We start from the raw sequence: 12,702 nt of genomic DNA, 5'->3' as shown, positions 1-12,702 counted from the left end.
CATGGCTGCATTTGAAAATCTGACTTACCCCGGATGAGCTTCACCAGCATTAACTCATCCAAGATGAGGCATCTGATCTCGGATGATTTAAGCGATGTACGGAAAATACCCCCCCAAGTCATCATAGAGGCAACAGAATAAAAGGTTGCTAATTGGGACATATCTTTATTTTTGATTTCAGGTAACCCCTTAACTCTTTTTTTTTTTCCAAACAGCAAAAACTTTTTTTTTGTACTTTGTTAATTAACCTTTTGCTCTCTCTTTTTACTTTGATTCTTTGGTTCTCATCTGATGGTTTTAGCCCTTGATTCATTGAATTCCCAACTTTCTCATCTTGTGCTATTTGTTTCCACCTTAGTATAACTGCCTTCAACACACAGATACCCTTATAAGACATCATTTTAAATTTCTATTTCCTAATAAATCAGAGTGGGTGAAGAGGTTTAGTAACATAAAATGAAAAAAACAAAGGAAGAAGGAGAAAAACTGATCATTCCCATCATAATGTCTTTGATTTTATTTTTCTTCAATTTAAACATGTCTTCTTATTAGTACATACTAATTCTGCAAAGGCTCAGTTTCTATAAGCTAACATCAGTGAGGAGTTATATGCAATAGAAGATATACATTGTTTTAATAAAAGAAAATATATAGAATATATGCAGTTGTTCTTAAACTATTGTTTTATGTTGACTGCAGAATATGATCTTAGTAATAAACCCATCTCTACCTGAATTGCCTTTTACTTTTAAACAGTTTCCAGAAATATGTTTAGCAGAATTTACCAAAATTCATTTTCTGGATTGTTCAAGAACTGAACAAATTGTTTTCAGTATTGTTAGGTAGTGATGGTTTTGACAGGAACAGAGAGATAGAAACAATAATAATATAACCTTGGAAAAACTTTAAAACAAAATGAACTTAACCAAATCATTGGAATGTACAATAGATGTAGTTGTTTACGGAGTGCAAACTTTTCCAAAGAAAAGAATGGAATTTGATGGGTTTTGCTTAATAAAAAATATGAATGGATGATCAGCTTTAAACTCTTCTGGGTAAACATAACACAGAAGTTTGAATTTCACAGCAGTAGCTGCAGCTGCAACAGTGCCTTCTTCATTCACATCCACAAAAGCCTTGTGAGTCACTTCTGACACGTATAAACCTTTAGCACTGGAAATTCCACTCAGGTCACATTCTCTGGCATGAAAGACATCTCTCATACCCATACTAGACAGATGTTTTTTAAGATTGTAGGTTTCCTCCATCTTGAATCTTGGCAGATACAAATTCATTTTGGTGCAATGTAAATTCTCTTTACTGGTCCATTTCATAACATTTTCATAAGTAAGTTGTTTTTCAATCTTGGAGAAGGAAAAAACACATTAGATCTATATACCACTGCAGTACACTTACAAAGTTCATTTAATTGCACAGTTTTGAGGTTGGACATTATAGTCTTAATGCTACACTATTATCATCTAACTACCATTCGGCTCATAGACCTTTTCTTCCAAAGCAAGTCAACTGTAGAGTGTTAATCCAGAGAAGTATGCCTGAACACTCCCAAGAATACAAACAGTTGTTCTTCTGATGATAACGTGTGTTAAAAAGGGTTTGTTTCTAGAGGTTAAACTAGTATTGAAGGCTATGTTAGTGATATTTTTCTTTAATAATATGTTTTGTGCTTGTTTATGGAAAAAAAATAGACTGGCAGATGTGGATATAGATAAAATACTTTTTTTACAATGTATATATTTTGCAAAATGTACGCAACATAAAGATAACCATGTGATAAAAAAATATGTGGTTTAACAATCATGCAGTTTACTTTTTGATATTAAGACCAGGGGCCTCATGCATAACGGCGTGTGTAGAATTCACACTATAACATGGCGTATGGACAAAAGTGGAAATGTGCTTATGCACAAAAAAAATCCAGATGCATAAATCTGTGCGAACGCCAGCTTCCACGTTCTTCCGATACATAAATCCCAGTCAGCATGAAAAGTAACGCATTTGCACGCACCTGCTGCCCCACCCCAACTCCTCCCAGAATTACGCCTCTTTGAATATGCAAATCAATATAAATAGCCCTTAAGCTCAGTGTTCTGTAAAAAGGCAATGGCAAAAGTACGGAGGGAATAGAAGAATTGCAGCGAATACCAATTGGAGGAAAGGAAAAACATACTATTTGTTGGTTTAAAATCTTATCATCAATCCTCTTCGTTCCTTGTGGGACATAAGGCTTCAATGAGCTCCCTCTATTGCATGCGGTCCTTTGCAGCATGTCGTGCTTCTCCCCATGACAGGTTCATCTTTTGAAGCTCTTGTACCACCGTTCTACGCCAGGTGTTTTTGGGTCTTCCAGTTTTTCTTTTTCTAGGTGGTGTCCATCTTAAGGCAACTCTTGGGATGCAGTTTTGCTTCATCCTTAACACATGTCCAAGCCATCTTAAGCATCTTATTGTAATGTCCTTGGTGATGCATTGATTGCTTGTTTTCCTGTATAATTGTTGGTTTGATATTTTGTTGGGCCAAAAGATCTGGCAGATTTGTCTGTGACATCTATTATGGAAGACCTCAGGTCTCCTCATGCCTGTACTGACCACACGCCAACACTCTGAACCATACAGGAGGACAGACTTTACATTGCTGTTATACGGGAGCATCTTTGTTTTTAGGCTGTACTGTTTAGACCTTCAGATGGAACGGAGTTGGGAAAAGGCACCCTGAGCCTTTCCCAGTCTTGCTCTAATGTCTTTATGGACAGCGCGGTCCTTGATGATAAGGCTGCCAAACTTGAGTGGTGCTCAATTCACTTGGATGGGTGCTGTGGGGATAGAGTTTATGCACATCACTTGGATTTTGGAGGTGTTGATGTTCATTCAGGCCTGTCTGGCATATTTGTGAAGCCTAACAGTTTTTGATTGCATGTTGGAGTGGTTTGTTGAAAGGAGAGCAAGGTCGTCTCAATTGGTCGTCTTCCAATTGAGAGGACAGGGTCCATTGGATGCCTCTGGGTTTATCTGCTATTGTGTTGGTTGTGATCCAGTCTATTGCAAGTAGGAAGAGGATGGAAGAGATGATGCACCCTTGTCTCACTCCAGACTGTACAGAGAACCATTCAGTGAGAGTGTTGCCCATAAGGAAACTACACTAAAATTTTTCATAGAAGATTTTTATGATTGTAATTATCTTATTTAGGATTCCATAGTACTGGAGTATCTTCCAAACAGTGTTATGATGGACATTATCAAATGCTTTCTTGAAATCAACAAAGTTGATGTACAGAGGTGTGTTCCATTCTAAGCACTACTCTAGGATGTTTCGCAGTGCAAAGATCTGGTCTATACATCCTCTTCTTTTCCTAAAGCCTGCTTGTTCTTGTCTAAGCTTGGAGGCAATGGCTGGCTCCATTCTGTTAAGGAGGACTCTGCAGAACACTTTGCTTGGAATGGACAGAAGGCTGATTCCTCTCCAGTTGTCACAGTTTTTGGTGTCACCTTTCTTTGGGATTTTGACAATGAGGCCCTTAGACCAGTCTTCAGGGATAGTATCACTGTTCCAGATGTTTTGGAAGAGATCAGTAAGGACTTTAGTTGATGTTGAAATGTCGGTCTTCAGCATTTCCGCATGGATTGCGTCCAGGCCACATGCCTTGCTACTCTTTAGGGATAGAATGGCAGTTTTAACCTCGGAAAGGTCAGGGGGATTGATGTTGATATCCAGGATGTAGTCTGTTGTTGTGATGTTGGCAGGTTGTTCTAGCTCAGGGTGATTGAGCACTTCCTGGAAATGCTGGACCCATCTGGCTGCTTACTCTCGCTCCGATGAGCAAATGTTGCCGTTCTTATCCCTAATATGGGTACTTTGGCTTTTGTGATTTCCAGAGACGTTTGGTGATCCTATATACAGTCCCCAGGTTCCCCAAGGCTGCGGCCTTCTCTGCTTCCTTTGCCAGGCTTTCTGCAAAGGTCCTCTTGTCTCTCCTTGCACTCCTCTTCACTTTGTCCTTGTTTTTATAGGACAGTTTGGCTTTTTCAATGAGTCGTTGGGACTTAAGACTCAATAGCTTTGCTTTTATCTGTTTTCTCTCCTCAATTTTCTGCCATGTCTTAGCGGATATCCATTCTTTGGCTCCTCTCCGTTTATAGCCTAAGACTTTTTCTGCTGTTTCAGAGTATGTTTTTAATGATGTATCATTTGTGGTTTACAGAGGGCTCTTCTGTTGCAAGGGTAACATCTAGTGTGCTAAAACATTTCCTCAGTTCCAGCACAAATTCCATATTTTCCTTTGAATAATGTAGCTTTACAATATCTAACACCTTCTGCCGCTGGCCTTGTGGCATCGACCTTTTCAGCTTGAGCTTGATGGTGGCATTGAGCAGGTAGTGGTCACTGTAGGCATCTGCACCTCGATATGCTCTCACGTCTTGTAATGACCTGCGCCACTTTCCATTGATTATAATGTGGTCAATCTGGTTGGTAGTTCTTCCATCAGGTGACTTCCATGTGAGCTTGTGGATGTTCTTGTGTGGAAAAATAGTTCCACCAATGACAAGGTTGTTGTTTAAACAGAAATAAACAAGGCGTTCACCATTGTTATTTCTTGTGCCATGCCCATGTGTCCTCATTGCCCTCTCATAGTTGGAATTGTCAGTTCCCATTTTGGCATTCATGTCGCCAGTTATCAGGAGCATGTCATGTTGGGGTACCTTAGAGACTACCATTTGGAGCTGTTCATATCAGTCCTCTTTGACCTCCTCCTCAGCCTCATTTGTTTGTGCGTAGCACTGCAAGATGGTGATTTTGCAGAACTTGGAGTTGAGGCGCACTCTGATCAGCCTTTCACTTACTGGTTCCCACTCCAGTAGGGTTTTGGCTTTCTCTTTGGAGATTATGATGGCTACTCCATGTGTATGGGTGCTCTCATGGCCTGAGTGGAGGATGATGGATCCAACTTGTAGAACTTGGCGTTTGAAGCCCTTACAGTGATTTTCATTAATCCCCAGGATGTCCAGGTGGTATCTCTTCATTTCACTGAGGACTTGTGCTGTCTTGGAGGTCTCAAACATGGTTCGGACATTGCATGCTCCCAGGCGGATCTTGGTCTTTGGCCCAAGCAGTCCCCCCATTGCACACCAGACTTCCCTTCAGCTTTCATCAGGGGTGGTCATACTGCCATAGTGGTGGAGAACTGCTATGGGCCTGTTGTCGATGGATTTGCTCATTGTAGTTTCTGTAATGGTAGCTTTTTACAGGGTGGCGTTGTTAGCGCCACGCCCAACCCCCAACCTGGACGACCAGTGTACTGCCTTTCATCTGGCTACTCGCCTAAGACCAATCTGGTAAAGTTGGACCTACTAGGAGCCAAAGGCTCCTCCCAGCATAGCTCTTAGGGTCTTTGAAGCACGCAAGCCTTTCCACCATGACAAGGCTACAGCACAAGGAGAAGATTTGTTGGTTTAAACAGTGGTATAAACAACAAAAGGAAGGTGATCGAGTGACAAAGAGTGTTGAAACTGGAAAGCTCAAGTTCACAAAGTCGCACAGTGTCCTAAATAAAAAAGAAGTTGTCAGATATTAAAGTTAGCGTGGAAAGGCGAGTCGTTGCCCACCATCGGAGTGTCATATGAAAGCTTATTAGGGTACAGAAAAAAAAAAAAATAATAGGCACACAGTGGGGAGAAAAGCACGAAATGTCAACTTTAATCTCGAAATTTCCACTTTAATCACATAGTTTATTTTGTCATTAAATTAGATCATACATTTCATCTTTAAATCATTTAATTTACTAGTTTCTCAAATCCCATCATAACTAAAGTAGCACGTTAAATGCTTTGTTTTGTATTTTATCTTCTATGTGCTCTGTGTGTGTGAATCAGTACTTGCTTCTTAAACAGCCTTTCTCTTCCTCCTACAGGACACAGAATCCATTACATTCGTGATATTACAGCTCTCTGATTAATTAAAATACTGAGATGTATACTTGATATCATTTTCATGATGATAGGAGTTAAAGCATGTTATTAAACATGGGAACATGGTGGCACAGTGATTGTTCATGCCTCACACAAGATGCTTGATGCGTTTTGCATGACCTTTGATGAAATAATTCCTGTCCTTACTTTTCCTTCTCCAAATACAGAGCTGATTGTGTGGCAATTGGGTAATAGATGTTAAGCCATCTGTAAGCTTAGAGCGCCGATTCTTCAAAACCTTTAGGGAACATTGAAATATCTTCATAGTACTTGTTAAACTATTCTATCCATCTATCCTTCCAGTGTCACGCAAGCCCCAGCAAGAATACAGCGCGAGGCAGGAACAATCCGTAAACGGAGCGCCAGCTCCTTGCTAGTGCTGCGGCACCGTGTCCTCACTTTTAATTATTAATAATATAGATTATTTAAATGAAGTTAAAGTTTTATCTGTATAATATAATAAACATATTTTGCTGCATTTCATCTTAAAAATGATATTGTCATCATATGTAAATATGCGCTTTATAATGTGGCTCAGGTTGTGCAATATTATAACTGTATTGCAAGTTTACAGTGAGGTAATTGTACTTATAAGTACAAAGCATTCTGGAAGGATCACTTGATGGACTGATGAGTGCATTTAGAGTTCTTGGGATGAAACTGATTCTGAACCGCAAGGAAAGGCTCTGAAGCGTTTGCCGTATGAGAGCAGTTCAATAAATAGCATGGCTGAGGCAGCGTGTGCTAGATGCTGTATACCGATAATTCTCTTTCCAGTCAGCTGCTGTAGAGCTGTGATTCCTCACTCAGATACAGTGATATAAATACTCTGAGTGGTGCAGGGAGAGTAATATGGAAAAAGATGATCCGCTGTGGCAAGACCTAATGGGAGCAGCTGAAAGAAGAAGAAGGTACAGTGAGAGGAACAACACTAAATCAGCTATGGTATTTAGAATAGTTTGACCATTCTGTGGACCATTATATTGTTACAGGTTAATTACAATCGGATGCATTAAACTAATAAACAATATGCAGTTAATTTCAGTGTTTTTATAAAGCCGCGTCAGGGATATGGATCTAAAAAAGAAACCACACTGGAACAGTAGCATTGCTTTGATGCTGGGTGCCGCCAGTTTGGAAAACCAAGCCGAAAAGTTAAGTATGCCAGGGTTGGAGCTACCGTGAAAATGTGCGTGGCTATATGGCAAGTTTAGGTTTTATACAGCGCGATTTGAGCGTGGAAATGTTTGTACGCAACATTTTTGTGTGTACGCACTATTTATACATGAGGCCCCAGGTGTTTCTGCAGATGTTTCCATGGCATAGGTAGTCATTTCCATCTGTGCCAACAGGCGTATATACTGAGGTCCACACACACGTTCTCCATCTGATGATCATCAAGGCCAGATTATAACCGAATAGTAGTGAGTAGGATATAGAGAGGGCTTCTTCTTGTATTTTCTGTATGTCCAGGAGGTCATACTTCAGTGGCATCCAAGTAAAAAGACTGATCTCCAAAAAAGGAATCTTTGCAACAGTGTTCAACTTTTTGGGAACCAGGAGGTGTACCTTACCCATCTTTCAACAAAGGTTGCTAATGCAACAGTGATTTACCCCACTAAGTCAAATAAAACCCTAACAGTTTTCTACAAAATAACTGATTCCTTTTGTAATACTATAATTAATACCTGCCACAATATAAATGTCTCTGGGGAATTTTATGGATATGTACATCAGATACCATTTGGTGTATTGTTTCTGTACAGATGGCCTATTGTAAATAAACTGTAACAATTGTTCCTAAATTTATTAAAAATGTATATTATATACATAGAGCACATTTATATTGTCTATATCAGCACTAAGGTTTTACTTGATAAACAAAGCATGAATCAGTGCATAATGCATTCTCACCTGTTCAAGTCCAGTGGAGTCATCTTCAATATCTTTAGGAAGCAGAACAAACATGCTGACATCTCCACCAGCATATGGCAGCTCAATAATGTCAGCATCTACATCACGCAACGAAGCATAATTGAACTTTGCACTCTTGTACATCATCATCACAGACTTAGTGTCTTTCTGGGGTATAAAACACATATAACATTGGCAATGTTAGTAATGGTCTACCTACTGATCACAAAGTATAGAAAATAACAGTTAATAGTAAAAAAAGGAGTTTTTTTAAAGGCCTTGACAAAATTTTCAGTAGTTCAGTAGTAGTGTAAAAAATTTAAAAATTTATTTATTTTAAGATCATCTTTTCAAAATAAAGAATTTAAATGTATGTTCTAAGTGAATTAGTTATTTTTTCATTATTGCTAATGATAAATGCCACACAACAATATCATGTACAGTAGACCCTAGTGAAGACTCAGTTGAGGGTTTGCAGCCTCAATCGTTTGCCGATTGTTTCTTAGAACTTAACTAATAATTGTTAGCGGAAACTGAAAATATCCTCAGAAAATTTATGGCTTTTTTCGTGGCAATACTGCACTGTCTAGAGAACAGGAAGCAACCATAGAGGAAAACATGGCTTGAAATGTTGAAAGTAGCCAATCTGAGAGCGTTGTACTGTACTAGGATTTGAAACTGTAGCTCCCAGCAGTCCCTGCAGTGGCTCTGATTGGTCTTCTGCTGAAGATGCAGGGGCTGTTGGGGTCAAAGGATGTCAGTGCTGCTTTTAAAAAGGGGGTTAGTGACCAAAAATTTTTGTAATTTGTATTTCAACTTCCTGTCTCTCTGCTTGCCTTCTACTGGGTTACCTGTACTTATTCGTTTTGTCCTGGATCGTTTCGTGGTTGGGGTCTGGATTGTCTGCCATCTGCCTGTGTGCATGAGGACTGTAAGTGGATTCATTGCCATCCTGCAAAGAAAGGAGTGCTCCTGAATCCATATTTACCATTTCAGGAACTACCGGTAGGACTATCTTTACATTCCCATTAAATGTGCAGATCTCTGGACTATTTATCATTACATTTCAGCTGTTGCCGTTTTTCATGGACTTCAGTTTGTGTGTTTTGTTGGTGCTTTGTTGTATTTAATGTATAATCTCCGTAAGGGGAACAGGGGTGGAATCGTTGTTTTCATTACTTTCTTTATTTGCTGTTTGATTCCCGGTTTGCTTTGTTTTTGTCTCTGTTTGTGAATGTCTCTGGGACGCGTCAAGGCTGAGTGTGTCCCTGGAATCTCCACCATAAAAATAAATAAAATCACCGTCTTCTCGATGGTGTGAACCTTAGCGGCACCTGACCACTACAGCATTATTCATTTATCCTTGCTGCTGATTGACTGCTGCCCTGTGACGCATCTCCAGCCAATTGTTCTCGTGTTTTCCGTTTTGTTCTTCTTAATCCTTAAACCGCTGCAACCGGCTATAGTCGTTTCCCAGTGCCATTTGCCAGCACGAAGGAGCCGAGTATATTCGGTGACGTACATTCATTGAACGCCGCAACTGACTATGGTCGGTTCCCAGTGCAATTTACCAGCACGCCGGAGCTGATCAGTCAGTGCTGTACATTCGTTGTGCAGCCAGCTCCAGCAGCACTGCAGCCTCACCGTCTCTGGGATTGAGCCGCTGCACTAGACTAGCCTGCCAGAGTCAGCGCTTACCTGTGTGAGCTTGCGGGCAGCCAGTTCAAGTGCAGTTAGCTTGGTGATTTACTGAATTTCATCAAGGGCATCAGTTGCACCTTGTACATATTATTCCAGTAGTTTTTAAAAATAGTTTTTACTGTTCGTTAGCAGTGTGTAAAATGATCAGTGTTGCAGTAATTGTGATTAATTAATTTCATTTTTTCTTTATGAATTGTGACTTTTACTTAAAAAGTGCAGCAAAAAAGTATTTGGCGTCAAGGGATGCCTTAACCCCAAAGTATGTGTCAGTTTAAGGGTTGAAGCCCCAAGATGCCGTCGAAACGCCCTGCACCTTCTAAGGCTTCTGGCAATGAAAATGTGCTTGCCTGAATTATAGTACATATGGTGGTAACATCAGTATTTTACATTCTAGCACTGCGGGTGACAAATCAGTACAGTACTATACAGTATGCAGGTTTACTTTGTCTTTTAGGTAATGAATTAAGCTGAGTTTGAAATTAACTTAAAGTGTGTTGGGGGCATATTTAGGGTTTAAACTATAAAAATAGGCATTTTTTTTAACCATGTCCATAATTTGCAGTTTTTCACAATTTGTGGGTGCTCTAGGAACGTAATCCCCTGCAAATTTTGGGGTGTACTGTATATATAATCTTCTTTTCTTTGTCTGCAGACCCGCACCAGAACCTGCTTCATAATGATGTCACTTCTGGCTCCCAAGATCCCGCCTGTTGAGGACACCACTTCCATTTCCAGTTCACTCAAGATCCCGCCTGTTCCTGTTCTTGTCATATAAATCCACCACCATTATGTTCCGCCTCAGTTCCATTTGAATTTGTTTCTGTAAAGAAGTTTTGCTAATTTTTATTTTTTCTTGAGGTATATGGGGTTTATATTCCACTTTATGCTTGTCACCGAGTCTCACTACCATTACAAAAAAGGGGAATCATACTAAGGTCACAAAAAAGTTCACATTGAAATTCAGAATTCACAAACATAAATGAGCGTTAAATAATCTGTTATTGTTGACAAGAGTTTGATGGTTTTATCTGAAATATCAAACCTGAAAATAATATCAGATGGTCATTAAATTCCATTCCACAGTACAATCCCTCTTAACTGGCCTTGCAATAACCAGCCGACAGATTAACCGGCCTGTTAAAACAAAATAAAATAAATAAATTAAAAAAAATGTAATCCTGAGTTCTTCTTTATATTATATGTATGCACTTCCTTCTTTCCTGGAAGGTGAGAGGTATTTTAAAACAAGCAAACAACAAAATGGTGTTCAAATTAAATAAAGTGCAGTGTATCAAAAGTCTTCTTTAAATAAATATTCCATTAAAACGAGTGAATTAGTGGAGATTAAAATCCATTAGTTAAAAAACAAGTCCTTAAACAACGCAAACAAGGTTAAAACAATGGCTGGAAGCAGTCTCTTAAAATCCAAAGCACGGTGCCTTCTTCTTTCTACCTGGCGGCTTCCCTGCTTCTCCCATCGGGCTTCGCAACAGGGGAGTCGCACTACCTACGGATGAAGCTGCCTTCCACACTGGTCCGGTAGGTCTCCAATCCCTGGTTACATCAGGCTCCATCCGGACCGAGACTTGGGTTCTTTCCCCAGCGGCCAGGGCACTCGCGCTGGGGCTAAACCAGCCCAAAGCCTCCACGACTGCCGCTGCCTTTCGACGGCCAGTTGTCTTCAATACCGGTCATTCCAGCTCCGTGATCGCTCAGCTGGAGCGACCACTTTCTTAAACCCCACAGAGAGTCAACCAAACACTCCTCTGCAGGGGTTCATCTCCCACCTGCCTACCTTTGCTCCATCGAATCTGCTCTCTCGCATGTTCTCATGCATCGGCTTTCCTCTGCCTGCTTCCTTCTCCATTAACCTCCCACTCTTTCCTATTCTCCCCCTAGCTGCCATGCGCTTCTATTTTTCACGGGGACGTGGATCAGATGTGGCAATTAGCAGCTCCTGGGAACAATTACGGATGTGGACGACTCCTCATCTGTGCACTTAAGCTAGGATTGCCCACATCACGAATTCTTCGGGACCACACATACCACTCCCCCTTGCTAATTATGAATTTAAAAAGTGGCTTTTTTGACTTGAGCTGTGGACCCGCTACACCACATTGTCCAGTCGTTGTACAAGAAAAAAAACGGTGTGTGAAATCGTGTATGAAGCCTTGTGGAGTTTCTTCAGGAAAGTTGAAGAGGTACAGTACATACCTTAGAAATATTTTTCTACATGAAAATAGGTATGTGTTGGATTAACAGGTCAAAATGGCAACTGGCCATGGGTCCAGTCTTGAGGTGGCCGGTTAAGAGGGATTGTACTATATTACATTTTATGCTTTACCTTGTTAAGTCTGAATTGCACTTCTTTTGTTTTATCCATTCTGAACTTTTTTTGCCAGTCTCCCTGGAAGTAGATTGCACTCACAAGAAGAAGCCGAGTCATTGAGTCTATAGTTCCTTCAGAGAGCAGGTTTATGATTTTTCCTGTATAAAATGAGTAACTCATTAATGATTTAAAAAGTGTACTAAACAGAACCTTTAACATAGGACATGTTCAGATGCTGTATTTATTTAGTGTTACTTCAAACAAAAATCCACTCCTCCATCCAAAAAGCACATTAATTACAATAATTTACAAGATTCTAAGCTTTTCTTAAACCACCAATTAAGTTCAGTTATTGTTAAAAAAAATAAATAAAAAATTATGTGAATTCAGTTAAATTTTTCTGCACTAAAAGAGTAGACATCGGTTTCAATTCTATCAGGGTTTAAAGGTAGGGGTGTGAAAGTCAAGAAGCATATTCTTGTATATAGTCTACTCTGCACAATACAAGTACTTGTCATTAATGCTGAACCCAACGCTAAACCACCTCAGAAGGATACAGAAGCCTAGAAATAGACAGAGAACTAGTACTGCAGTAGCAGAAAATAGCTACTAGTCTCTTGTACACATATATAAACTTTAAGAATTGCCTGGTTAACCATCTGTGAAAGTGGACACATATTAGAATAACACATTGCTCCTTACATCATGACAGATATAGAAATAAGGAAAAGATACTGTATATGAAAGTGTGCAGCCACTGGTGTCATAGTTCTT

The 12,702-nt window shown here is 39.8% G+C and overlaps 1 protein-coding gene across 2 annotated transcripts in view; it reads right to left on the bottom strand.

Moving 5' to 3' along the window:
* Positions 1–489: 489 nt before the first annotated feature.
* The window catches only part of LOC120529558 (leukocyte elastase inhibitor-like), an 80,627-nt gene continuing 68,414 nt past the window's right edge, over positions 490–12,702 (bottom strand). For both annotated transcript variants that reach the window (XM_039753455.1, XM_039753454.1), the window contains exons 5-7: positions 11,944–12,086; positions 7,899–8,066; positions 490–1,364 (exon numbers count right to left, since the gene is read on the bottom strand). In XM_039753455.1, coding sequence (XP_039609389.1) covers positions 960–1,364; positions 7,899–8,066; positions 11,944–12,086 — 716 coding nt within the window. In that variant the 3' untranslated portion in view covers positions 490–959. The remainder of the gene's footprint in view (positions 1,365–7,898; positions 8,067–11,943; positions 12,087–12,702) is intronic.

The sequence above is a fragment of the Polypterus senegalus genome, chromosome 5 (genome assembly GCF_016835505.1).
Source record: "Polypterus senegalus isolate Bchr_013 chromosome 5, ASM1683550v1, whole genome shotgun sequence".
NCBI classification, from domain to species: domain Eukaryota; kingdom Metazoa; phylum Chordata; class Cladistia; order Polypteriformes; family Polypteridae; genus Polypterus; species Polypterus senegalus.
This window is presented reverse-complemented; position numbering and strand designations above follow the sequence as displayed.